Consider the following 25,879-nt stretch of genomic DNA (forward strand, 5'->3'; position numbering starts at 1 on the left):
CTCACCTTGCTTCCAGAGGTCATGCAGTTTCTTTTTCCTCCTGACCTACACAAGGAGTTCCCTGTTCAGACAAGCTGGTCTTCTGTTCTGCTTGCTTGACTCACAGCATGGTGAAGTTGTCTGCTCCTGTGCTTCTGAAAGGTGAGTCTTAAATACTGACCAGCACATGTGGACTCCAAAGTCCTTAAAAGCAGATTCCCAGGGCACTCTGCTAAGTAACACCCTGAACAGCATGAAGTTTGCCCTTATGAAGTCCTGGGAAGCAACTCTGTCATCCTTTGTTTTCTTTACAGTGAAAATCCTAAACTCAGCCATTTCATGAATACTGTAGCCAAGATAGCCACCTACTGTCACATCCCTCATAAGTCCTTCTCTATTCACAAATAGCCAGCCCAGGAGGGCATCTTTCCTAGTTGGCTCACTAAATATGAATGACAAGCAGTTTTCTCTATAAGCCTCAAGAATTTCCAAGATTGCCACAGAAGTATGATATTTCCAGTTCATATCTGGGAACTTGAAATCTCCCATAAGGACAAGGGCTACTGATCCAGAGAGTTCTCCTAATTGCCTATAGAAAAACTCACTGGTGCTTACATCCCAACTGGGCAATCAGTAGTAAACACCCTCTACAATACCTGCTTTGTTTTCCTTCCCCCCAGTCTTCACCCAGAAGCTCTTCACCACATCATAACTATCTCTAAGGGCTGTGCAATCAAACCTCTCCCTTACTTACAGTGTCACACCTCCCTCTCACCTGTCCTGCCTCCTCCTGAAGCCTGTAGCCCTCGGTGCCAGCACTCCAATCACAGGACTCATTCCACTAGTAGCAATGATATCCAGTTCTGGGAGCTGACCAATGCTTCATCTTTCTTGTAAGACACATGCTAACTCTTTTTTAGCTCCTATGATCCCCCCCCTACACACTGCAGCAAAGTCAGTTTGCAGAGGTGCAGCTACCCCAGCCTGGAGTGGCCACTGCAGGCACCCTGGGCTGAGCCTGACTGACTGCAGAGTGATGAGTTCAAGCCAAGAGAGAGAGCAGCAGTCAAAGCATCACCTGTTTGCCTGTTTGCACTGACAATGGGGCCTCCTGTGTTTTCTGTATTACTGATGATCTCAAGTGCTTCCTATTATGCTTGACTAACATATAGTCCAAGGGATTAAGAAATCACGTAACTACTGTTCATATTGCTGGATGACAATTTTGCTTTCTTCCCTTGAATAATCCCAAAGATGTCTCCACAGTTCTGTATATATCTATCTACCTGACATTCAGTTTCTTGCCTGTATCTGGTTACTCCAATATTACTGCATCTGGTGCCAGCCTGGCACCTACAAACCATTCATTTTTGCCACTTTGTACAGCCTAGTATCCTATACATCCAAACTCTAAATCAGCAACTGCTTCCTGATTGTGCTCTGGTTTTTCTTTAGCTGCTCTCCCTACAGGCTTTGACATGACTGTGTACTTTCCAGTCTATGACCCTGCTTTTCATCATCAGGTTTTACTCCACAGGACCTTCCATACATTGAATTCAGTTCCTCTGTTCACATCTTGACTTTTACTGTCACAGAAGTACTGTGCTCTTCAGCTTCATGTGTCTCTGTGCCCCTTGCTGTATTCTCTTGGTGGCTGCTTGATTGCTACTATGCATCTGAATATTCACCAGCTTTGCATTTAAACTACAGTCCCTGATACAGCTGGTGAAGTCTTTCTAAGCTGATTCTTTCAAGGTCCTCTTGTCTCCTGTATGTATCACTAATTAACTCATATCATAAAATACAGTATTGCTAGATTATTTTGCAAGATTGTATTTGCAATAAGATTTTGAAGAGACTTGTTTTTGCAAAAGAATAATCTCCTATTTCTTTATACTTCTTTATACTTCTTTTCTTTATACTTCTGATTACCTGAGTTGGAAGTTTACCTTTCTACTCTTCACACAATTTTATGTGCATCTCTCCAGTAACCAATAATACCAATAATCCTCCTGGAGAACACAGCAGGCCTTTCTCTATCACAGCTGGTAGAAGGACTTAGTACATTTTCCTTCTTTATTTAGCCCTGGAGCCAGGTTGTACTTTTGCTACTGTGATCTAAGGAACAAGGTACTAAACATGTCCTCCTTTCCTCTTCATCTCCTCAGGGGAATGGGATCCAAGACAATGCTCTGATTTTCTTGTTCTCTGCTTTGATACCTTTTAGGAAGTCTGTGTGCCACATCCTTGCTTTCTGATGGCATGTCCCTACATGATCCATCTTCCTTGTGTGGCACCAGACACACAAATAGAGCCATGCACAGACATTACACGGGGAGGGCTCAAACACTGCAGCATTTGTGTCTTAATCCTTCTTCAAACTCTGCTACTCAGCATTGCTAAAGCCTTACGGGTAGGAGATGTCTCTGACAGCCAGGATTTTAAGAGGCACATAGGCACTTACTGATAAAAACAGGCACCTTGCAGAGTTTTCTCAGAGTGGCATTAAGTACTTCACTGCCTGATTCCCACAGATTTTATTGCAATTTAAGTAATAGGAGTCACTTCTGAAAATACCATTTGGTGCTCTTCTCTATCCCTATGTGTCTCTAATGCCTTTAAACATTTGGCCATTGAATTTCCAGATGTGACATCCTCCTGGGTGATCACACACACACCTCTTGATTAGGAGGCTGTTTAATGGTGGCATGCAGTTTTCTGAACCAGGCACTGCCAACTCTGATCCCATTTACTTAGGCCTGTGAACAGCCACACCCAACTTCTTCAGGCTCCCACTTCAATCTGGCATCCTCCAAGCACCACTCACCACTGTTTCAGGCCAACAGCACCAGCTCTTTTCTTCTGGACACTACAGACCCAGATGCCAGCCAGCAGGGGAAAAGCAGCTGCGCAAAGGTGTGCTGAAAGCCACCTCCAGATCCTTCTGCACTAATTTCTGCTTCTTGGTGACCATTGGTAGCACAGCAGCACCACCTGTACTGTGCAAGGCTAAATCCTGAGTAAAACTCCCAGACTATACACACAGGCACCACGGTGCTGCATGGCAGGTATTTCACTCCCAGCTCATGCTGTGCCCTCTGTTTTTATCACCAGCTGCTCTGGTGTAGTAGGTGATTATGTACTAGTGGGCTGGAGAATAATATTAAAAGGACTTTTTGCCTTTTTTTTCCCTGTAAACACAACAGCTTCCTTATGACCACTGAAACATTACTCCCCCCAAAATATTATTGACAAGCCCAGAGATACCAGGAAATTAAAGGTAACAACTACTCATCTGGTTTGAAACATCTTCTCAAATTCATTCCCTTTCTCTTTTCCCATCCACACTTTTATCAAAGGATAAGAATGACTAGTTTGGACTTACAGCATAAATTAAATTTTTCCTTCCCTTGCAGATTTACTTTAGATTTTCACCAGTTCTTTAAGGCCACATTTGTGGTTTAATTTGAAAAGACATGGTGCCTGTAGGGATTAGTGAAGTGCCTTGCAAAAGCAAGAGATTCAGTCTTCGAGCAGAATAGAAGTCTAGAAGACAGTGATAAAACTAGGAACAGAGTAAAATGATATTGCAGGTTGCAGTAGCCTTCACTGAAAAATAATTGTTCCTATCATCTAGAAAATCAACCTAGAATTCTCAGTTTTGGCTTCAAAGAAAATCCATCACTCTCTCACCACAGGGCACTTATCACATTCATTAATTCTCAGGAAAAATTCTTTTAATGTCTCGAATGCATATTTACAGCTTACTTTAAATTTCTCTTTAATATTACTTTAAAATAAGAGGAAAACACCCATTCAACTCACATAAGTTGACATACCATCCTCTGGAAATATCATAAAAACAGGCTAATGGTCTTTAAGATTCCTGTGACTCGTTTCTCTAATTTGCTGACTCCATAAAACAATGACTGTGGCAATGATTCTGAACCTTAATGCTCCTAGAAATAATGTATTAGCACTTAATGCATGGTAGTGACACCAAGTATTGATGAAAAGTGTTACATGCAAGATCAAGTAGCTTCATCAAATGCTAATTATCAAAGTGGGGGCCGAAATGGACTTATCAATTCTAGAGGAAGAATTTTTTTTTCCATAACGGTGTGTGTGAAAAACAAACAAATGTGCAGGATAACAGCTGCAGCTGCATAAATAGCTGCATAAATACCCAGTTCCTTCCTGCAAAGACTGGAGCTAAATTTATATGATTTACTGAGGGGTTCTTAAAACCTGCAAGTATCTGTGGCTGTGGATGAAGGTGAGGCACAGTATTACGCTAGCTTTTTCTAGGACCAGGTTGGCCCTGATTATTTTTGGTTTATAATAGACCAAAAACTCTAAATCATATCTTCTCTCAGTAGCTCATAGAGCTATGCAGAGAGCTGGAGAAGTCAAGTAAATTAATTTTCTGAGCTTCCATTTCTCCTATCCTGCAATCTAATGATGCCTGAAAGTTAGAAAAAAAAACCAAACCCAAATATTTTTGTCATTTTCTTCTGAAGATTCATCTGACATTACTATCCATAAAAGTGCTGATTATTGTGGCTCACAGCTTCTCAGCTCCCCCAAATGAGAACTAATTAAGCATCATGTGGATGAGCATCATGAGAATTATATTTTATTCAGCCTTGTTTCTCTCAGACTATATTCAGGGTATAGCTCTCCACCACAAGGTTTTAAATAGGTTTGTAGTAAATAGTTTCTTGAAATTCTGGGATCAAAGAACATGAAAAATCAAACACAGAGACACAGGAAGGCTTCAAGTGAAAGCTTGACCTGTAAAAGACGTTAATTTAATGCCACACTCATAATTGTCCTTTTGATAACTGTACAACAAAATCATCAAGATCCTGTGCAATGCCTCCTGTAGGAAGTCCCTGTCCAGGGAGAAAAGAGTGGTAAACAAATAAACCCTCCAAGCAAAAAAAGAAGAAAATATACACTTTAGTAATTTCTGCTCAAATGTCATACATGTAGACATAGTGTGTGCCAGATGAACAGGATTTTATGGTATGAGGTAAACACCAAGACAGTATCTCACTTGCTCTTGAGACTTCTAAACCAGTAGTTGACTGGCAGGTACTGTAAAGCCTCAAGATTAGCTGTGTGCAAAAATTATTTTAGTGGCAAAATGTTTTCAGGTTACTACCCTGAGGAGCATCTGGAAAAAAACATATTGTTTTTCTTTTACTGGCAATGGGATTTCACGCACAGTTGAATAACCCTTTTAAAGCACAACTTTCTCTTCCTAGTTCCTGTAAAAAATTAGGTTTTATCTGGTTCTTGAAAAATCTTTCAAAACATATTTGTGATTAGGCATATTGTAGCAAAAAGAGAAGACACTGTCTCTAACCTGGTAGTTCCCAAAAGACAATTTTGCTTTGACCTGGATTCCTGCTAGCTTATGTAATCAGTCCATAGACTGAATCAGCTCATGAGCCTCATTTGCAGCAGTTTTGACAAATAATGAAATATATCCCAATATGCACAGAGCATATTCAGAGACCTATTGGTAGCCCCCCCCTCCAAAAAAAAGGTGTTTACATTCCTGCCTAAAACTTTCTGTTTAAAAGAAGTTAACTCCTTCCCACCTACAACCACCCATCCCGCAACAAGATTTTTAGAATAGGCAATGTCTGGAATTATAAATAACAATGAATAGAACTGGAAATGTACAAAGATAAATAATTAGTTTATATTAGACCTTAGCAAAAGCTCTTATGCATTTTTTGTGACATATTTTGATCTGAATTACAGAAAGACAGGTACTTTGCCATTTTGACTGGTGCCACCTCCTGAAATAGCTGCCCTTGGTTTCGCCTGTCTCGCTCTTGTATCCAGTCAGTTGTCATTCGCAGTCAGCAAAAGAGCAGGTTGGATAGAATTTGGACTCCCAGCCAAAGCTGAAAAATACATGAATTTGACTTATATTTTTCAGAGCTTGTTGTGCACTTGAAAATTCAAGGTTCATTTTTAGTCTCTGGATTTTAGGTATAATCTGTACGCCTCTCATGGTCAGCACATTTAGGTTATCAGCCAAGGCTCAACCAGAGTTCTGCTATTACATTTTCTCAGCTAAAATTCAGCACTTCTAAATAACTGATAAGGACACACTTCCAAATGATTTATATAGCAAGACACTTCAAGGAACATTTTTCATTTCAAATACTGTCAATCTTTGGGATTGGGAGCGTGCAAGACATTATTCTCAGCTTTTCCTGAACATGTGTCCTCTGGTTAGGAGCTTGAACTAATACTTGCAGGTACAAATTGACTTCTTGTGTATGGTGATGAGTTGTCCAAAACACACACAGAAGTTCTTTCTGTGGGGAGGGTCCTTTCTTCCTCACTCAGCTGTTACCCTGGTGTGCACAAAGCCATGCTTCATTATTCATGAGACGCTTTTCTGTCAAAATCCAGGGGATTTGGAGCAGGACTGACCCATGACCTTTTCAACTAGCAGGGACGAATAATTCATAAGGGGTGAAAATGGAAGCAAGACGAGCCATCTGAGGCCTAGGCATGATTACCTTCCAGGGGGACCTTCCCCACTCCCCAAGGAGTCTCAGTTACGAACCACTCCTCTGCACCCGTAACCTAATTCAGCTTCGGCTCCATCAAAGGCCTGCAGCACTACTTACATCTTCAATGAAAATCCATTTTGCCAGTATGATAGGACATTCTGCATGATGGAAAGACACTATTACCTTTCAGATGGAGATCTTACATTTAATGAGTGATGCTTAGCATGCAGCAAAAAGCATACAAACAAAATTTGTTGCAGGCAAAATTAGGATTCCAGCATTGCCTCTTTTAAATTAAATGCTTCATATCCTGGCTGTTGTGGAATTCCAGTCACTATTTTATCCAGCTGAGGTGACTTCAAGTTGATTCTTCTACCTTTCAAGCATCCCAAAGTTTGTAGTCAGTGAAGATGTTTTTTAAGACCATAATTCATTTCAAAATACATCTTGGCTTTTGGAAAACAGCTGAGCTGGTTCTGCTTAAAGAACAATGAACACATTATGGAAGGCCAGCAGTCTTCGATTATTAAATTAATAATATGCAGAACTGCTTTCAAAACATGTGATTTCATAGTCTGGTCTGCATGTCAGTGCAGAAATCAGTCAGAAATCTGTGCCCTCTTGGAGGCTTATATTAGTCTAACGACTCATAAAAACAAAAAAAGCATGTCAGCTCAGTGTGGAAGTCTGGTTTCAATTCACAAGAATTGACAAAAGCCACAAGAATAAAGCACCATGCATGAAATAACTTCTAAGGGGTGGAATATATGCTACATTTACTGAAACATGTAAAATTTGCACCTAAAGTTTAAGTTTGTGCAGTAACTTAGGCAGTAAGCCCTAGATGTCTCTGTTTCTTCTCATGTCAGCAGAGAGAAAGCAGGTGCTCCACATGTAGGTGCCTCAGGTCTGCAGGGAAAACTGATGCTTGTTCAGAGGAGACTGTTTCGCTGGCTTGCCTTGAGGTAGGGGACTGGATGCCATTCAAGAACTCCTGTAATTGAATTCTGCTTGTTCGAAGGACGGGGCTAGAAGAAAACTGTGTTGAACTTCTTCAAAATGTAGAATCCCCCTGCAAGCTAAATACCAATCCTGATACGTTTCAGAGAAACTCATACCTACAACGGATTCCTTTAGATTCCTTTATTTCTTTTTATTAAGAGATCTATTAAGCAATGAAAAAGTGCCTGGAAATTTCAAGGATGGGATATAATGATACAATAAACCAAATTTACATTCTAGTTAAAAAAATGACATAAGTTTGCTAGATACTGAAACTGTAAATTTGTTGTGTCCCTTATAAGAAATAAGCTTTGACTGAATTTGCTGTTGCAAACCAGTAAGGGCATGAGATGGTTACAGAGACAACCACTCAAGGGCTGTGACAATGACATGCAGGACAGAGAGGTTCCTCTTCAAGTGAGGAAAGAAAAGGTGAGACATTTTCCTGCAGCAGACCTCACTAGTGAGTTCAGCAGCTACATGCACATCCTTCCTACAACCTGCCCATGCTCTCAGCAACGCCCCTGAGCACTTCTGAAGCAGCAGTAAAATCAGTTTGCAGATTTGTCAAGATGTCAAAAGCAGAACAAGACATACAGGGCATTTACCTCAGAAATGCCAAATGCATTTTAGAGCAAAAAAGTCTGAAGACAAGATTCTCACTGCCCTGAATGCCTTGATGTAAGAGCTCATGGGGCCCATTGTTTATGCTACTCTGGCTGGCATTCAGCCATGTGAATAAAAGTGCTGAACTGATATTCTGTCTAAGGCTGAAGCATCATTAATTGCTTCAGAGCCATGTCAGGTCTTAGCAGATGGCAGAGAAGAGACTGAATTTCTGACATTTTTAATTAAAATGTAACCTCTATTATTATGAGATTAATAGTTGTATAAATATAGCTGCACAATTTTAATGGACATTTGGTAAGAGCCAAATTCTGTATTTTTTGTAGACAACTTAGAAGGCTTAAAAAGAGGTGAATGCATGTTGTGCTTTCATTGCTAATCTTACAAGCATTTTTCTGAAGGTTGCTCCTACAGTCAAGAGAACATAGTGAAAACTTCAGCCTCTATAGACCCCTTTTTTCCCCTATAGATCTACATTCATTGCAAAGCTTTCAAAGGAAAATGTTTAAATCCCTCAAATTAGAAAGCAAGGTCCCCAAAAGCAGAGATATGTATTAATACATGTAAATGCCACACTTGGAGTGACAGGGTGCAATGACACTTTTTGACAGAGGGAAGCCTCTTTTCACTAAGGTTGATCTGAGCTACCAAGACTCTGCTTCCCTGCCTGGATTTTGGCCAAGACAGTTTTGACCAGCAGTGATAGAGGCATGTGCTCAGCTGCCTTGTCTGCAAACTGGCTCTATGCCCTGGGGCAGAATCACTCCCCAAACCTGTTCCCACCATGGGCTTCATCACACCCCATGTACATGTCTTCCCATCTGCTGCAAAGGACCCAACCAAGCTTCCTGTGGGTTGGATTTCGGTAATCATAACTTGTCACCGGGAACATCAGGCCCTTCTTGTCCTCTACCACTTGTGTGCAAATGACAAAATTGTTTGAGAAATGAGTGGGGTCTCACATACCAGTTGTTCTGTTAAAATAGGGGAGAATAATCAAGGCACTTTTTGTTTCATGGTATAACTTTTGTGGTTTACTAGCTCAGAATGAGTCCTCAACATGACTCTAAGAAAAAAGGGTGTATGTTGTGTTTCTCTTGACTAGCACAGGACCAGAAAAGCCACTATCACATCTTTGTACAGTCCATATGTGTCACTCTCAGTGCCAAAAACCTGGGTGTCATTTACTGGAGAAGTTTGAGACCCTCACTCATGTGTAGTGCTTATGCTGCTTCACAGATGTCCCAGTACATCTTGACACCCTGCTGCTTTGTATGGGAGCCATTTCCTCACCTTCACCCTCCTCCCTGCTGGGGGCTGAAAGGAGGGGAAGACCTTACACCACAGAAACCCTTCCTGGAAACGGCATGTGGAAGAAAATGGGTGCTATTACAGTTGGACTGAGCTTTCTCTCTGCTCCTACATGTGGATGGGCAGTGAAGGGAGGTGGGCAGCTGAGGCAGGAGCAGAGAGTACTGCTCCACTGTGGCAGTGTCCCCTCAGTACTGTTTTGGCTGGCCCTGCATCACATATGGTGTGCATTCAGGCACCCTGCCTCCCCCAGAGTCCTTGTCCACCTGTGCTGCAGGGGCCTGGGGCTTGTATCTTGGGTCACAGTGGGGCACAGCTATCAGGAGTGACCCCATGCACCACCCTAGCCTCATAGGGGAGACCCACCAGCACTACAGATGGACGTAAACAGGCATTTCTGCCCAAAGCAGCCCCTACAGTTTGCTGCTTGTCCCTCTCCCAGCCATCTACATGCATACCAGCATGGGCAGTGGCTGTAACATAGATTGCCTCCTGCTCCGGGCCACCACAGGTTTGGCAAGTGATCCATGTGTGTCCCTGTATGGGGACGTGGATGTGAGGGGACAGAAGGCATGCCCAGGGAGAGGAAAAGGGCAAGGATGGCTTTTTTCAGCAGAGTGTGGGATGTGTGGGAAGACCTTGTAATGCTGAGGTTATTTTGGACTATGAGACTATGAGATAGAGACTATGAGGAACTGGTCTATAAACCACCTGTGGGTGCTAATCTGCACACACACTGTGTAGATGACTGGGCAGGAAGGCTGAGGCAGAAGAGCTTTGGGACTGTGACTATTCTCCTTTCTCTTCTACACCTTCAAACTGCAAATTACCAGTTGAATTTCCTTATCCATAGAAACAGCAGGCAATTGCAAAGGGTTTCAGTGCACCCCTGGTGAGTTTGGCTCCTGTTTCTGCCAGGACCCCAGAAGCAGCCTCTTGGAAGCTCCTTTTGGGACCTGTGGGGGTGTCTGGGAGGATGCTCTTCTGCATCCTCCTTTGAGAGGGGGAAGGATGGAGAGGGCTGCTGCACTCTCAGCATGTGTGATGGTTTAAAAACTCCTTGGGTTTTTCTGAACAGCAGTTACTTGCAGGGTACAACACTTGTCAAAGTGCAGCACATTTGCTCATCCTCCAGTGATCTGTACAGAAATAATTATTCCAAAGATCTTTTTTTATCCCCAGTGTGTGAATTTCAGACTGACATTGCTACCCTGCAGAGTAACAGATATGTTCAGGGTAATGGAATCACTCAAAATTATTCCCTTCTACAACAGAAACTGCTGTAACTGTTGCATTGCTTCTAACAGATTGTAGGATTACTTTTTGTTTCTAAATTGTTGCAGTAATGTGAATCCAATTTAGCCTTATCCTCTGGCTTCTCACGCTTGCCCAGTGATTAATGCAAGGTGCCAAGTACTGTCACACCAGGATGACAGCACCATGTGACTGCTTCATGCGAGGGTGAGCCATTTTGGAAGAGGTGACCCAAGGGCATGCCACCTGCTAAGAATGCCCAAACCCCTCTTGCACCCCACGTTACCTGGGCTGGAGCACTGGAGGAGAGGTGGGTGAGGTCCCCGATCCTGGCAGCTGCCCGTGGGTCACTGGAGCTGATGAGGACAGGGGCACTGATCTCCATGGAATGCCGGTTGCTGGCGGCCTGGGAGGACTTGTGAGTCATGCTGAGGGCGGTGAAGGAGTGGCGCTTCTTGGCGTTCTTCTTGCCTTCCACCTGCCTCTGGGCTGCGCCGGCCGCGTCACAGCCAGAGGCCGCAGCCGAGCACGTCTTGTCCATCTCCATGAGCTGCTTGGCAGATTCATTCAGCTGTGTGGGAAGGAAAAGAGATAGATAAAGAAGTCGTAGAGAGCGATGAGGTTCCCTCCACTGCAGAAAAGGAGGCTCAGTGGGACCTTATCTCTCTCTACAACCACCTGAAAGGAGGATGTAGCATGGTGAGGGTTGGTCTCTTCTCCCAGGTAACAGCTGACAGGACAAGAGGAAATGGCCTCATGTTGTGCCAAGGAAGGTTTAGAATAGGATATTAGGAAAAAATTATTCACTGAAAGGGTTGTCAAGCACTGGAACAGGCTGCCCAGGGAAGTGGTGGAATCAGTGTCCCTGGAGGTAATTCAAAGACTTAATAGACATGGCACTTCAAGGCCATGGTTTAAGGGTGGACTTGGCAATGCTGAATTAACAGTTGGACTGGATGGTCTTAGAGGTCTTTTCCAACCTAAATGATTCTATGAATTTATTTGATTTATGAGGTCAGATGAATTATTTCCATCCACTTGTTAATGTCAGGAAGGTCAAAAGAGGCAAAGTAAGCATCCAGAAGAGTTAAGCTAGAAGCAGACACCATAAATTGGTCCACGTGAAGCTACAGCATTTAAAAGCACAACATTACCCAAAACAGCTTGTCCCAGGCTGCTGAGTCAGAGCCTGGAAAAGGAGGCAGGAACCTCTTCATCAATGTTTTGCTATTCTCAGTTCCATCACCGGCCTGGGCTTGACGTTTGGCACACATGATTTTGATCCAAGGGTACAGCTTCCAAATCTTCCCAGTTTCATTTCCCTGCCTCCCACCTAACACAGGTTATCCAAATGCAGATGCAAACTGAATGCATTTTCCCTAGCTGTACCACCTAAACTTTGAAAGAGCTTGATGGCCATGGCAAGGTTTGCTCAGCATCCAGCTTGAAAACGTGTTTTCATCAGTTCTTTTGAAGGGTTTAACACTTCACCTACAGCCCATGAACTCTGCACTAGGAGGCTCAGGCCAGCTTTCAGCCCACTGTTCCTCATCCAATCCACACTCACAGATAACCTCATGTCTATGCAGGCCAGAGGAATGCTGGGTGGTGCAACCCTGTCACTGAAGTCTCTTACCTCCCAGCCTACATAACTCATCCAGGAAAGCTACATTGTACATGGCTGGAGAGATTTCAGGAGCTCAGGGATGCTACCATCACTAATGATACATGAAGTGCACTCTGAAGTCAGCAGTGCTTTCTGCACAGCACTCATTGCCAATACATCTTCCCTCAAGGGATGTTAACAGCTGATGGAAAATGCCACATTTTGCCAACAGACCTTTATATTAAACTAGGATACACTGCAATATGTTTGCATTTAATGAACAGAAACAACATATGAGAATGGGAGCCACAGCTAATGCACACGTGCTTTTGCATTCACTGCTATTCTGAGACCCACGTAAACCAGAGGTGTATGTAATACTATGCTGGACCAAAATAAAGACAGCTTTTTTTTCCATAACTACTTTTATGAATTATGGCAGCATCCAAGAAACAGTTGAGGACAAGACTCTAAATAAAAAAAAAAGAAGAATAATTTCTGCTCCAAGCCAATTTTGAAACCTAAAACAAGTGCAAGTAAAAGGGAAAAAGAGAGGGAAGGGAAAGATAACAACAGAAGCGTGCAGCTAAACAAATGTATAATTGCGTAGCTTTTATGCCTCCCAACCACTGTCACCATGCTGTAAATAAAAGAATAGATGTCGCTAGCCTTAGGCCGGTCCTCCTGAGTTTGAAAGCACTTCTGACTCCACGAGGACTCATTCAGTGTAACAGAACACTAATCTAGAAAGTAAACCTCAACTTGCAGGATCCTTCTTTCTGTGACAGCTTCCACTAAGCCAACCAAGAGCCTCCAATTAATGATGCTCCACTACTTTCAGAGCTGCTGGGAGTCCTGCAACCATTCAATTAGCAAGTCATTTTCCCAGCTGCACTGTCCAACTTGAGACCATGCTTACAGCCAGCATAGTGCACTGCACCTGCCAATTTTTGCCGATAACAGCTGATCCTGTTTCAGATTCTTCAGAAACGTCCATTATTTCCCACTTCATCATGCTCTAAATTGGTACAACCTAATATTTGCCAGCAGGCTCCAAGTTGCAAGGAAACCAGATGGCTCCCCTCCCTTAAGTAGGTGTTACAGCTCTGCTTACCCCATTGATGAAGATAGTCTAGCTGAATTACTTGAAATATTAAGGAGAAAAGGATAAAGCTATCAAATATGTATGACTTTTCAACAGCAGAGGGTGAGGAAATTTTTGCTAATCAACAGCAAGAAGAGAAAGAATACATTTTAACTCTTTGAGATAGGAAAAAATAGACTTAAAAAAAATTTATAACTTCTGATTTTACAGCGTGCTATATGTGGACCATGAAGTACTCCAGCTCTTGATATCCGGCTCTGAATCTCTTGTAAGAATTAGATTATAAATCCCACTGTCTGGAATCCAATTTAACACTTAAGCTGTTCTTTTTAAAACAACAAAATCCCTTACTTTTTTGTTCAAAGTGGCACCTGGTTGAAATGTCAATAAGAAAGCAAACATCTAAACATGAAGTGATAAAAAATAACCCTGTATTGATATAAACAAAAGTAAATCTCTTTATCAGTAGAAGATTGAAGGCAGAAAGAAAACTCTTCCCCAAACAGTCAAGCTAATGAACTTTTGAGAATGTCAGAGGCTTCCTGAAATACTGGGAAAAAACTATTTTGGTCTGCCAAGATAAAAAATGCTTTATAGCCTTACAACTTTATTTTTGCAGAGAACTGTTTTTAAGCAGCTTTGCCCACAGATGCTGGAAAGTACTTCCCAAATAGGCTATGAATGCCAGAGAAAAGTCTGCTTACTGCTTTGTAAAAGCAAACAGTTCTTCCTCCTCACAAAAAACTTTTAGAAACCTTTTTTTTTAAACATAAACATGATTGCAAATTTCTTATTTTAAACTCTGAATATGTAAACAAGCATTGCTTTCTGGTGTCTGTCATCTGATCTTCGGGCAGATTTGCTTCCAGATGAGAAGTTTAATGGAAAGTTCTGACCCACAGTCAGTGTCAGGAATTTGACATTTCTGGAAGCCTGTAGCTCTTATGACAATCTCTAATACCAGAACTCAACTTTCTCACTCAGTTTTGATTCTTTCTCTAGAAAGATCTTACATTTGTGTTTGTGGTCCTGATAAGCCCAAAGTGACTTGAGACTTATGCCCTTGAGACTGCAGAGAGACTGATTTTACCCCAAATCCATTCTTTGCAAAGGGGATGTCCTAGAAAACTTGACATAGGATTTAGAGGGATAAGGCTTGGATTTGAATGCCAAACCAGTCAAACATTCCCAGCAGCCCTGCAATCCTGTCTAGAATGGCAAAATCTTGCAACAGCAAGCCTTATATTATCTGAGGGACTTTAGCATGCAAGAGATGTGATGAGATGGTGCAGTAAAACTGTTCACAGTGTCTGAGTGACTATTGGCTGTGAGTCCTGCATGCTGAGATAAGGATGCACCAGTCTCAGTTCATGGAGCTACTGTGGCTATTTCTCAGGAAGACCTTCCCCAGCTGTGATTAATCATATTGGAGACAGCTCCAGCTCATCTGGTTTTGGGAGTGAAGAAGGGTGGGAGTGGAATACCTCTGTGCACAGAGCCTTGTTCACCTCCAAACAACCTTTTCCTACAATGGGAGCAGTAATCAAGTGCTCTTCATTAAAAATTTGGTGGCCTTGATCAGGAAGCCATAGTCTGCACCTTGCCACAATGCAAGCTGTCATGACATTAGTGTCCAAGCAGAGAGCCCATGTGATATGAACTAAGGGAGAGGTTTTTTCCTTCTTGTGGCTTTTTGATATGACTGTCTTAGATACTCTGCTTGTGACTTTACCACACAGGTGACAAATATTAAGCTACATCATACAGGACTTCTTCACTGCCAAAATTATTTTTTATTAGTCTCCACATAAATCTATTTTTTTTCTGCAGAATGTATTATGGTGACTTTCTCTCAGTCTGTGTTGCACGTGCTTGCATGCACAGATATACATACACACTTCTAATTTCTAATACACGTGGGTTTAAAAGGGACCACCTGTAAATGCTTTCAACTTATTTCTCTTTTAAGGATGAGTGGATACAGGAGAGAAACTGTCATCTACACTGACGGTCCCATGTGGGATCAAATATGTCCTTTATATCCCAATATGACTTAATGAACTACAGTTTCAATGGGCAACATTGTGCACCTACTTACATACCCCAAATGGAATGAAGAGTAAGGAAAACCTACTTCTTGTCCAGTGTGGGTGACAATTTACTCTAAGTTTACTTCAATTAGCAAATGATTACTTTGGAATTTCTTGTTGTTATTATTATGAAACAAGAGAGAAACATGGGAAATTTAGGTCAGATTTAAATAATTTATCCCTACTACATCTCCCTTGACAAATATGCCAGTGCATTTACTAATCCATGTTAGTGTCAAAATTATCCTATCCCAGTTTAGACTTCAAGGGACACTTTGATACACTGTGGTCACAACAGCAGCTCCTGGGTTGTGGCATTTCCCTCATAGTTCTGTCTTCTGTAAGAAGGAGGACTATTCTGCTATCGAATACTCTTATTTTTTAATCATTTAGGTCTGGGTAAGGGATTAATTTCTGACTGACATCTGCCCTATCAAAGACAGGACCTCGCTGTGTGGCTTACAAATATACTTCAGCATGTACTTGATACTGTGCAGACCAAAGTGTTACTAATGTGTGACTAAAATGTCATTCTTCTCTAAATAAGAAAAGATTGCTTAAATTCTCAGTTTTACACACGTGATTCAGTATTTTGATAAATTAGAGCCAATTTGAACCAGAAAGTACACTTTATTAAGACTTTCACTTGCTACAAAATCTTTGTTTTCTCTCTTTATGGAAACTATTAGCTAAAGAATGGTGCTGTTCAAATACAGATATAAGATTTAAACCAATTTTAAAAGGAAAAAGTTACAAATCCCCTCAAATCTCTACATATCCAATACAGAAGAACAAATTGGAAACAAAAAATATGCTCAAGTTTTTAGAAAGGAACCACTGAGCAGAGCAGAAAACAAAATTAAAATTATTAATAAAACATCTTCACAATGTCCCCCTGAAAGATTGAAAATATTTTCACCTAGGGACTGCTGATTTTTATACTTTATGGTTCATAAATATTGAGAAGATTGTGCACATCACTATTTTATGCCTTGCGGAGACTTTGGCAACTTGCAGTTCTATATCTGATTTTGTGATTAAAATAATCAGTCTGAATTTATTATTGCATTTTCACTTCAGAGTAGGTACTATCAGGAAATACTAAGTTCATAAAGTGCCCTCATTAAACTAGTTTGCTAGTATTATAATGTATGTTCTGAAGCACAGTGAGATTATTAAGTAACTGAGGGCATAACTATACAAGATTCTTCTGTCTCTGCAGGGTTCCTGAGAGGACTGCATCTGTAAAAGCATTTTTAGACCCAAAAAGTAGTCTTTCAGAAAGCTAAACCAGCTTTTCCTTGCTATTATCCCTACTGGCAAATGCAGGATACAATCTTTCTTCTGCTGTAGCCAAGTAAAAAAACAGCCTTCGACTCAAATGGACATTAGGAGGAAGTACATAACACTTTCTTTACCTGATACTTTACATGTTCTTTGGTAGGTTATTACAGAGGACACACAGCAATTCCAAGAGCTTACTAGTGGGATATTAGCAGACAAATTTGTGCCAAAGGCTCTTTGACCAAGTCATGTTGAATGTATCTATAATTTTAATATTTTGTGTTTAGTTAATTCTGATTTAAAAGTGTTTAGAGAAAGTCTCCAAAGTTCTCCATGGACAATTTAAATTAATTCAGCTAAACCTACAAAATCCTATGCCAATTATTCATTTAGGCACCATTTTATGAAGAGTAATTAGTAAGGCACAGTTTAGGAGAAAATATTATAGACATACCAAAGCAGTACTTAATGGTTTTGTGTTAATCTCTAACAATCCGCTATTGCCTTTTCTAATTTATTGCCAGAGAGGAACAAGCAAATTTGGAACAGATTTTCTGCAAGTGGTTTATCCATCATGGAAGATAGATTTCTGAAACCCACACTGTGATTGAGAGCAGAGTTATTCCATTCACCCAGAAAACATAAGAAGCACAGTACATGTGCTTGCTTGAACAGATTCAAATGAAATGATAGCTGCAGAAATACTTTCCTAGGACACATCTCAAACTTCAAGTGTTCTGTTCCTCCAGCCATAGGTAGAGGCATACACCTCATTCTCTTTTCCAAAAGCCTGCTGAATATGTCAGCATGTTCTCAAGGAACAAAGTCCCTAAAACCCTACAGCAGACGGCCTTCCTAACCAGGGTCATCCACATACACAACAATGTATAGTCCAGAAAAAGCAAGCCAATCATTTTTGTCTACAACATGGGTCTTTGAAAGGCAGCAGTACTTAGCAATCTATTTGCCTGTCCTACAAGATCTTTCTCATTTAGCAGCAATGTCACTTCTAACGCACTGAGGGGCTGAAGGAATGTAGCATATTAGAACAGCATGTGCTTGGACGAGCGTGTCATCATGATCGTGCAGAATGAAAATAAATGATGCGTGCAGCAGAAGTAAACACTAAGCCCTGGGTGGTGAACTGGGAATTTTTTTTCTTACCCCTTTTTTTCTGAATAGTTTTAAGAAGGAAAATGGTCTGCAGTGGTGGAGAACAAGTTTGGTGTATCCCAGAGAAATGCATTATCTGTTCAGGAATTAAGCACAGCAAGAAACCTTTTGGAAACTAATGTCTAAAGAATGGAGAAGAAAGAAAATAAAACTAAATGCAATATCATTAAAAATAGATTACCTTACCAAAAAGAAGTATGCCTTCTAGATCCCCCTCCATTTCCTGAAACAATGCTAGCTATTTAGCCTTCAGCTCTAAGTATGAGGACTCTCTTGCTCTGATCTGTCATCTCTGAATCTCTGATCTGCTGTGTACCTTCGATATGCCTAAGGATTTCCTTTTTCCTTCTATCTGTCCCCTATAGACACCCTTTTCCATAATGAGACACTCATAACTGCACCAAAGCTACTTTGAAAGCAAGAAGTGTAACCAAATACAGCTTTACTCAACATCAGAAAGAGTGGGAGAATACAGCCTATTTTTACTTATAAATTATTCAGAAAGCTAAATAAAAAGTGCAGTCATGAATTCATGGGCTTGATCCTAATTCCTTTGAAGTCAGTGGCAAAACTCCAGCTGCCTTCAACAGTGGAAGGACTGGTGCCCATCTGGCACCAATTTCAGTAGCAGAAGAGTCCCTGTTGAAGCTTGTGTAGATTTTACTGACAAACTATTTTTTCATCAAAAAATGAAACTCATTGGAACTTAAGTATTTCCCAGGAACTTGCTTGTTTTGACAAGATGTCCATCAGGAAATTGTTTTGCAGATGATGTTTCTCAGCTAAGACAAGAAATTACCAAAGTCACAGTGGTTTAGGAGTTCAACAGTACTCCTGTCTGAAAGTCCCTGTGTGGAGGAATAGCCATGGGAGACCTGAAACAACACTAACACTTTCCAAACAGAAAGCCGCCAGCTTTCTGGCTGTGCTGAGTATCCTTCACTATTGTTCTTGTAAACTGGAAAACCTTTGTGACTCCTCTCCTGAGTCCAGGTGTCCACCTGCACCATGAGGGAGGAGGTTGGTGCTAGCAGAAGGGTGAGTAGCCTTATGCTGGGCAGCAACCTCAGCTAGGGACCTGGATGAGTCAGGAGGCTTTGAGGAGCAGTTCAGGTGATGTCCTCATTCCTCACCAAAACCTGGCAGCTGTATGAGCCCTGTATCATTACAGCCAGTTACTGCAAAAGGGAAACCCTCTGAAGGAGTTTTGTGCTAAATCTAGAAAGCCCCTCCCTTGTGAAAACTTCCACTGTGAGCCAGCTGTACCTAAAAACTTCAGCACAGGCTAGGAAAGATTGTTTAGATCCTGGAGCAGACCTGTATGGATCCCATGTAAACTATACACAGTATCTTTAAAAAAGAGTCAAGTTTTGTGTTTTCAGAGTTTTCAGGCAACTTTCTACCTCCTTCCTTCCTTAATGTTTCACAAGGCTCCTGTGCTATTGCTTACCCAAGTGATCAACAATACGCATAAAATTATGAATTAACTGAAAATTGACAAGTCAAATACTATCAACTAAGGAAGTTAAATACCACCAACTAAGGGCAGAGGATGTCTTCAGGGTTAATGCATGCATCAAGCCCGGGAGTCTTAAAGCAAATGGATTTCAAATTATGGTGTGTGGCCCCAAGTAATTATAAATGGGTTTGTGAACCAGGAACATCATGCTCATGTTGTTGCAGAGACCCTTCTCTTCCTAACAGCTGCACTGTGCACACATGCTACTAGACATGACATTGTACCCTTTTGCTCATACTCTCAGATTTGTTCTTGAAAATATAGTTCTTGAAAAGGCTGGTTTTGGAGTGATCAGGGTTGTGTGAAAGAAGTAACAATACCATGTCATTTTTTAAAGGAAAATCCTTGCTTCTAGCTTAATGAGACACAAGGAGGAAAGAAAAAACCCATGTATTTGCTGAAGTCCTTTATAAATTTGATAAGAAAAGTGTTCTGGTAGGTAATGAGAAAAAGACCTATACCATCACCTCACATCATCAATGCTATCTGCAGAAAGCATGAAGTTGGATAAATCTTTGGAGGTCTTGGAAGCTCTTGGAATTGCAGCACAAGGAGCCCATGGGAAAGCCAAAGTAATTTTTCAAGTAATGCAAGGTTTTGCCTACACTGAGCAAGCAAGGAGTCTTTGTTGCAGTGATTTACAACTCTGTGTAGAATAAGAAATCTTGTGCAATCAGGGAAAATTAAGTTTTATGTGCTGCAACTGAAGATTACCTGTGGGGCATTGCATAGAAATAAATGCACTGTACTCTCTATCTCTGATAAAGCAGAAATGAAGAATGAAAGCAAATGCCAAGAAAATGTTTTGGTTCAATTGCTTATAAAAGGAACCAAGGTATACACAATTCAAGCAGATATTAGCACTAAAGGGTTGTGATAAACAGCCTTTGCCCTGTGTGTACTATATTTAGAGACCTTTTTTCTACACAGTGTTCTGGCTTCTGCTTCCCAAATACAAGACAGAAAAGGACTGCTGAATGTGGTACATGGCATTTGCAATAGTGTGACATCCCATGGGGCTGTATAGTGAGATTCTCTGTGCATGGAGCTCCTGCTACAACTGGCTATAAAGCAAGGTTGCTGGTTTTGGTGGAGGGCTCCTGCAGCAGCTCCAGGGTCACACTGCATGTTTCTCTGGAAGCAGCCAATGGATGTCAGCCCTCTGTCACAAAACTGCTGCATCTTTGGAGCGATGCATCCAGCCTTGGGGTTTGCTATTTGTCAGTTGGGGTGAAAGAGTGAGTCAGGACAGATTGTGCTGCTATTTCACCAAACTATGGGATAATTCCCGAGAGGGAGAGTTCTGAGATGCTTCTCTGAAATGGGGGATGAATTATGTGTTTGAAAAGGGCAGCTGCACCAGGATACATGAATCGTTTCTGTGACAGGGAGACTGGTCTTCTTAGCTATGCACACAGATTAAAAAAAGGAATTGTGCTGAGGGAGACATGACTTGACAGCCTGAGTTTGTGTCTCCTGTGGTTACTACAGTGCAAACTCTGCTTTGAATTGCCTGCACATTTAAAGCACCTTCTTCCCACAAAGATGTGCTGACGCCTGGTACAGCAGCATGGCTCTTTTTCCTCTGTGGGAGCATTAATTTGCATCCTTTTTTGTTCTATGCAGTGACCAGTTATTTAAAAATGATTTTTACATAGCCCTGTCTCACCTTGGAGACCTCTATACTTCTGTCATACTGTTAAAAGGCAGACAATGGATTGGGATGGCATTATGGGGCAGGGGCCATTGCACATGGCATATTGCACACTGCACAACTGGCACATCTCTTTTTTTCTGGAAGCCTGACCAGTAATTGAAAGCCAATCTGTAAGAGATGAAAATAAGTTTTCTGTGCTATATGATGATGCAATTGGGCTCACAACCCTCCCCCCTCACCTTGTGGAAGAAAAATCTGACAAGGGTGAACTGTGATAAATTCCCTAAACTCTGCAAATTCTTGACTGAAAATGGCAGCACTCAACCTCACACTCATGGCATGACTCACTGCCCCTCACCTCAAAGAACCATTTATAGACCTCTTTGGAGAATCTGAGATACTAAAATATGACTGGGGGCAAGGTTGAGTTCAGAGAGGGAGGTCTCTCCATTGACTTGCCAACAGCTGCAGTCAAAAGGACATTGAACTCTCTGGCTATCAAACTAGAAATGTTACTTGTTCAACTTTTTGAGTTTAATTTCTGGTTTAGGGTAAAGGCCGCATACCCAGGGCAGTGGAATCACGCAGTGAAGCAGCCAGTGCTTTTGCCTCTTGTACACCCATCTGGAGCTGGATCAATGTTCTGGTTCCTGTCCAAGCCTGCTCTGCCACAGGTGTCACTGCTAGATAAGAGGTGTGCCATTTCTTCAGCCTCAGTGAGCTTGGAGCAGATCATTGAGGATGCTCAGGCACATGTGTCACATTACTGCAATAAAGTACGATGATTGCCAGCATTAGTCACTTTTATGACATTCATATGCAAATGCTGTTTATGCTAGTATGCTACAAGTGGAAGGAATTTGGAAAACCACTGCTCTAGGCCATGCTGTTTGAGCTCTGAGATGGCAAAAGGAATGGGCTAGCAAAAAACCTGCACAGTAGGAAATCTTTCTGAAACTGCAGAACACTGGGGTTTTTTTCCTGTTTGTGGGATTACTCAAGCTCAAATATTTTCCTAACGCATTCCTTTCTGAAAACAGTCTGCCTGCATTGCACCTACATTCCGTAGGCAGAGAGACAAGTTGTCTCAAGGAAACTGAAATTTTGCAAACTGTGACCACATTGTGTGATGCAGTCACACAGAAACATTTATTCATACTTATTTTTGCCATTAAATGCGTAAAAGCTCCTACCACACATGGAATTCCATTATGAGAAGCATTATGCAAACAAAGAGCAACATGACAGCTCTTGGCCCAAAGAAAGTACAATTTACTTTGTAAATTGTAATTTTAGGATGGGGACAAGAGACAATGTATAGTTATAGACAAAATATACAATGCAACAGTCTTATCAGCAAGATGAACAGAGGATTTTGCACAAGATACATCTTCTTTAGCCATCACAGCCAAGAGCAATTTCAGAGAAGAATCTGGAGGAGCAATTCTGATGCAAATGTTTGAATCATTCATCACAACAGTGAAGAACAGAGCACTATGGAAGAAAATTTGGATTGAAAAAAACCTGACGAAGTGATTGTCATAGCTGGAATTCAGTAATAAATAAAAAACAATAGACAGAGAGTAAAGAGTAAGCAAAGGGTTGCAAGTAAGGGTGAGTTTTACGAGCTCTAGAGGACAGAAAAAGACTCCAGAGAGAAAGAAAAGAAAAGATAGCAACAGATGTCATCAGACACAGCATTAGATTGTCAAGAATGAGCCAAGTCTGCATTTGCTAAGGATGCAAAAAAGATGTAGCCATAATCAGGGTATGACCTGATGAGAGTCTGGTCTTTGTAAATGCTCAGCAATCAGGTTGGACAAAGAGTGGTAGAATTGCCAGCCACATGAATGAATGAAACCACTCAGGAGGATGTGATTCCCACTGGCAATGTCTTTATTACTTGCCATGAAAGTACAATGTTCCCTCTTTAACCAGCGGCCAAAGAGAAAGTAACACACTTAACCGTGTACTGTGCACTGCACTGAACACTCAGGCATGTGCTTAGTGAGAGTTCCTCTGTGCAAAGGCAGACCTGTGTGTCACTGGAATGTTGTGGAGCTGCCTTTACTTTACCTTAAACTCATCCCTCGGGAGTGCTTTTGTGCCTTCAAGGACCCCCATAGGACAAAACCTTGTGCTTGAGACAGAGCAGTAACCCCTAAGCAGTAACTGGTCAGGGTAAACTATGACAGTCCCCCAGGTGCTTTAGGGCAGAGAAGCTCAGTGCCAGTACCAAGAGCTCTCAGATCTCATTAGGCCTGGGAGATTTCCAGGAATTCAGTATTAATCATCTCTATAGCTCTTCTTCCATTCCCATAGTTCACATATTGAGGGATAGTAAAATCTTGCATCCACCAAACCAATATATCCACACTCATCTCTTTCCTGAGCAATGCACCTATGGAAGTGAAAGGCTTTGGCTGGGAACAGGCAAATCTAAGCACTAGACTGGAGCAAGGAGGGAAGATGCCAAGGAAATTATTTCTCAAAGGTTAGAGTCATTGTCCTTCCTCCTGGGCTAGGAAAAGCAAAAGGATACAAGAGGAAGTCATTACTATAAATTCCTTACTATGTTGTTGAGGCTGAAGCAGATCAGAGAAAGGGATCAAGGAGATGACCATCAGGGAGTGCTCTCCCTCCTTCTGCATGGTTGCTTTCTTCTTGAGAAACAGAGCTGCCTCTTCCCTCAGTGCCATCCCTTTAGCCATGTGATAAGAGAAGAATACCTCCAGCATGAGTCTACCACTGTCTGAATGCTCTGGCACCTCTCTTGCTCTATGCCAAGGTTTCCAGAAAAATTCTGTTACAGAAAAATTCTATTATAGAAAGCTCTCTCATGAAATTTCCTGTCAATTTGATTCAATTATGTCTAAACAGATCGGAAGACTTCAAAGTCAGATTTAGAACAGGACACTCCCTCCAGCCTCCCTTAAGCAAAAACTAATATTATTAACCTGGTTTATGGAGTACCTAGTATGCTTTGTCATACAATTATAACTTAATAAAATAATTAGATTAGTCAAGGGACAACCAGGAGGTGGAAGAGGTTGCTTGCACAAAGTCCCACATTCCTCACCTCACCATTTTTGCCTGATGGCTTACAGCACAGTGCAATGGCAGCACTCACTGCAGGATAAATGTGCGTGGGAGTTGCTGCCTTCATAGACATGTTTTCCTGCAGCGTGAGGTGCCACATGGCCTCCTTCTCCATCTTCCCTCTTTCTGCCCTGCATCAGCAAGGATGTTCATGTGACTGTGCAGTAAAAGTAACAGATATGACTGGAAACTAAAACAGCTCCGACTTAAATGAATAGCTTTCAACAGGGTGACTTCCCTGATTCATCTCAGCATGAAGATATATCTGGTAGTCCTGGAACATGGAGGCCAGAAAGAAAGAATTGTCACACATGAGTTAAAAGCAGGACAATCCATTTGGCAGCAGCCCTTGCTTTTGTCAGATTAAAATAATGCCAGTATTACACTCAAAAACGATGCAGCAGGAGATAAAATAAACAATGGCTGGTCTACTTTGTAAAGGAATAAAGTAAGCAAAACCAATGCGATTTCTTCTACAGGATAGACTAAACACAAAGGGGTCAGCCTTCAAGAGTCCTGCGTGTTCTAGAGAAAATCTGGAAAAGATAGAAATTCCCAAATTAATTCCAACTATCTTCCTCTGTTTCTGATTTTCCCCTGTTTAATTTGCAGACTTTTCCTCTAGTCTTTTGAATTTGGCTTTTTCAATGTTCAGCTCTAACACCTAACAAAATGTCAGAGGATTTCAGACTTCAACATCTGGTTTTGGCACAGCTAATGACATTTTTAGGCAAAAAACCAACTTCATCTGTTATTTTTATTATTTGAAGCATGCATTCAGCATACACACACACTCACAGATCTTTCTGTGCCTAGAATAAAAGCAGTTTGACCACTCCAGCATGTGTGACAATAAGTAAAGAAAGAGGTAAAAGCGATTCATTGTTACATTCTATCAGGAAACTGTTATTCTTCAAACTACTCTTCTTTAGAGGTTCAAGAGGTCAAATTCAGACACATTTGTGACTATTTACCATGGTGGAATAAGCATAAAAACACAGAATGGTTTGGGTTTGAAAGGACCTTAAACATGATCTAGTTCCAGCCCCCCCTGTCACAGGAGAGGTGTTCCAGCCCTCTGATCGACTTTGTGGCCCTTCTCTGGACTTGTTCTGACAGGTTCACATCTTCCTTATGTTGGGGTCCCCAGAGCTGGATGCAGCACTGCAGGTGGGGTCTCATGAGAGCAGAGTAGAGGGGAAGAATCATCATCCTTGCCCCACTGGCCACGCTGCTTTGGATGCAGCCCAGGATGTGTCTGGATTTCTGGGCTACGATTGTGCACTGCCAAGCCTTGTTGAGTTTCTCATCCACCAGCACCTCCAAGACTTTCTTTTAAGGACTGCTCTCAGTCCATTCTTCATGCAATCTGTACCTGTGCTTGGGATTGCCCTGACCCAGGTGCAGGATCTTGGCACTTGGCCTTGTTGAACTTCGTGAGGTTTGCATGGTCCCACCTCTCAGGCCAGCCCAGGTCCCTCTGGATGCCATCCCTTCCCTCCAGCATGTTGATTACACCTCAGAGCTTGGGGGAACCAGCAAACTTACAGAGGGTGAACTTGATCCCACTCTCCATGTCACCAACAAACATTTTAAACAGCACTGGTCCCAGCACTGACCCCTCAGGAATG

The 25,879-nt window shown here is 41.7% G+C and overlaps 1 protein-coding gene across 1 annotated transcript in view; it reads right to left on the reverse strand.

Annotated features, from left to right (window-relative positions):
- Positions 1-25,879, reverse strand: part of SH3RF3 (SH3 domain containing ring finger 3) — a 93,387-nt gene that overhangs the window by 51,868 nt on the left and 15,640 nt on the right. The window contains exon 4 of the mRNA XM_031056143.1: positions 11,002-11,286. Within this exon, the coding sequence (XP_030912003.1) occupies positions 11,002-11,286 (285 nt within the window). The remainder of the gene's footprint in view (positions 1-11,001; positions 11,287-25,879) is intronic.

This window comes from Geospiza fortis, unplaced genomic scaffold (assembly GCF_000277835.1).
Source record: "Geospiza fortis unplaced genomic scaffold, GeoFor_1.0 scaffold192, whole genome shotgun sequence".
Classification (NCBI taxonomy): domain Eukaryota; kingdom Metazoa; phylum Chordata; class Aves; order Passeriformes; family Thraupidae; genus Geospiza; species Geospiza fortis.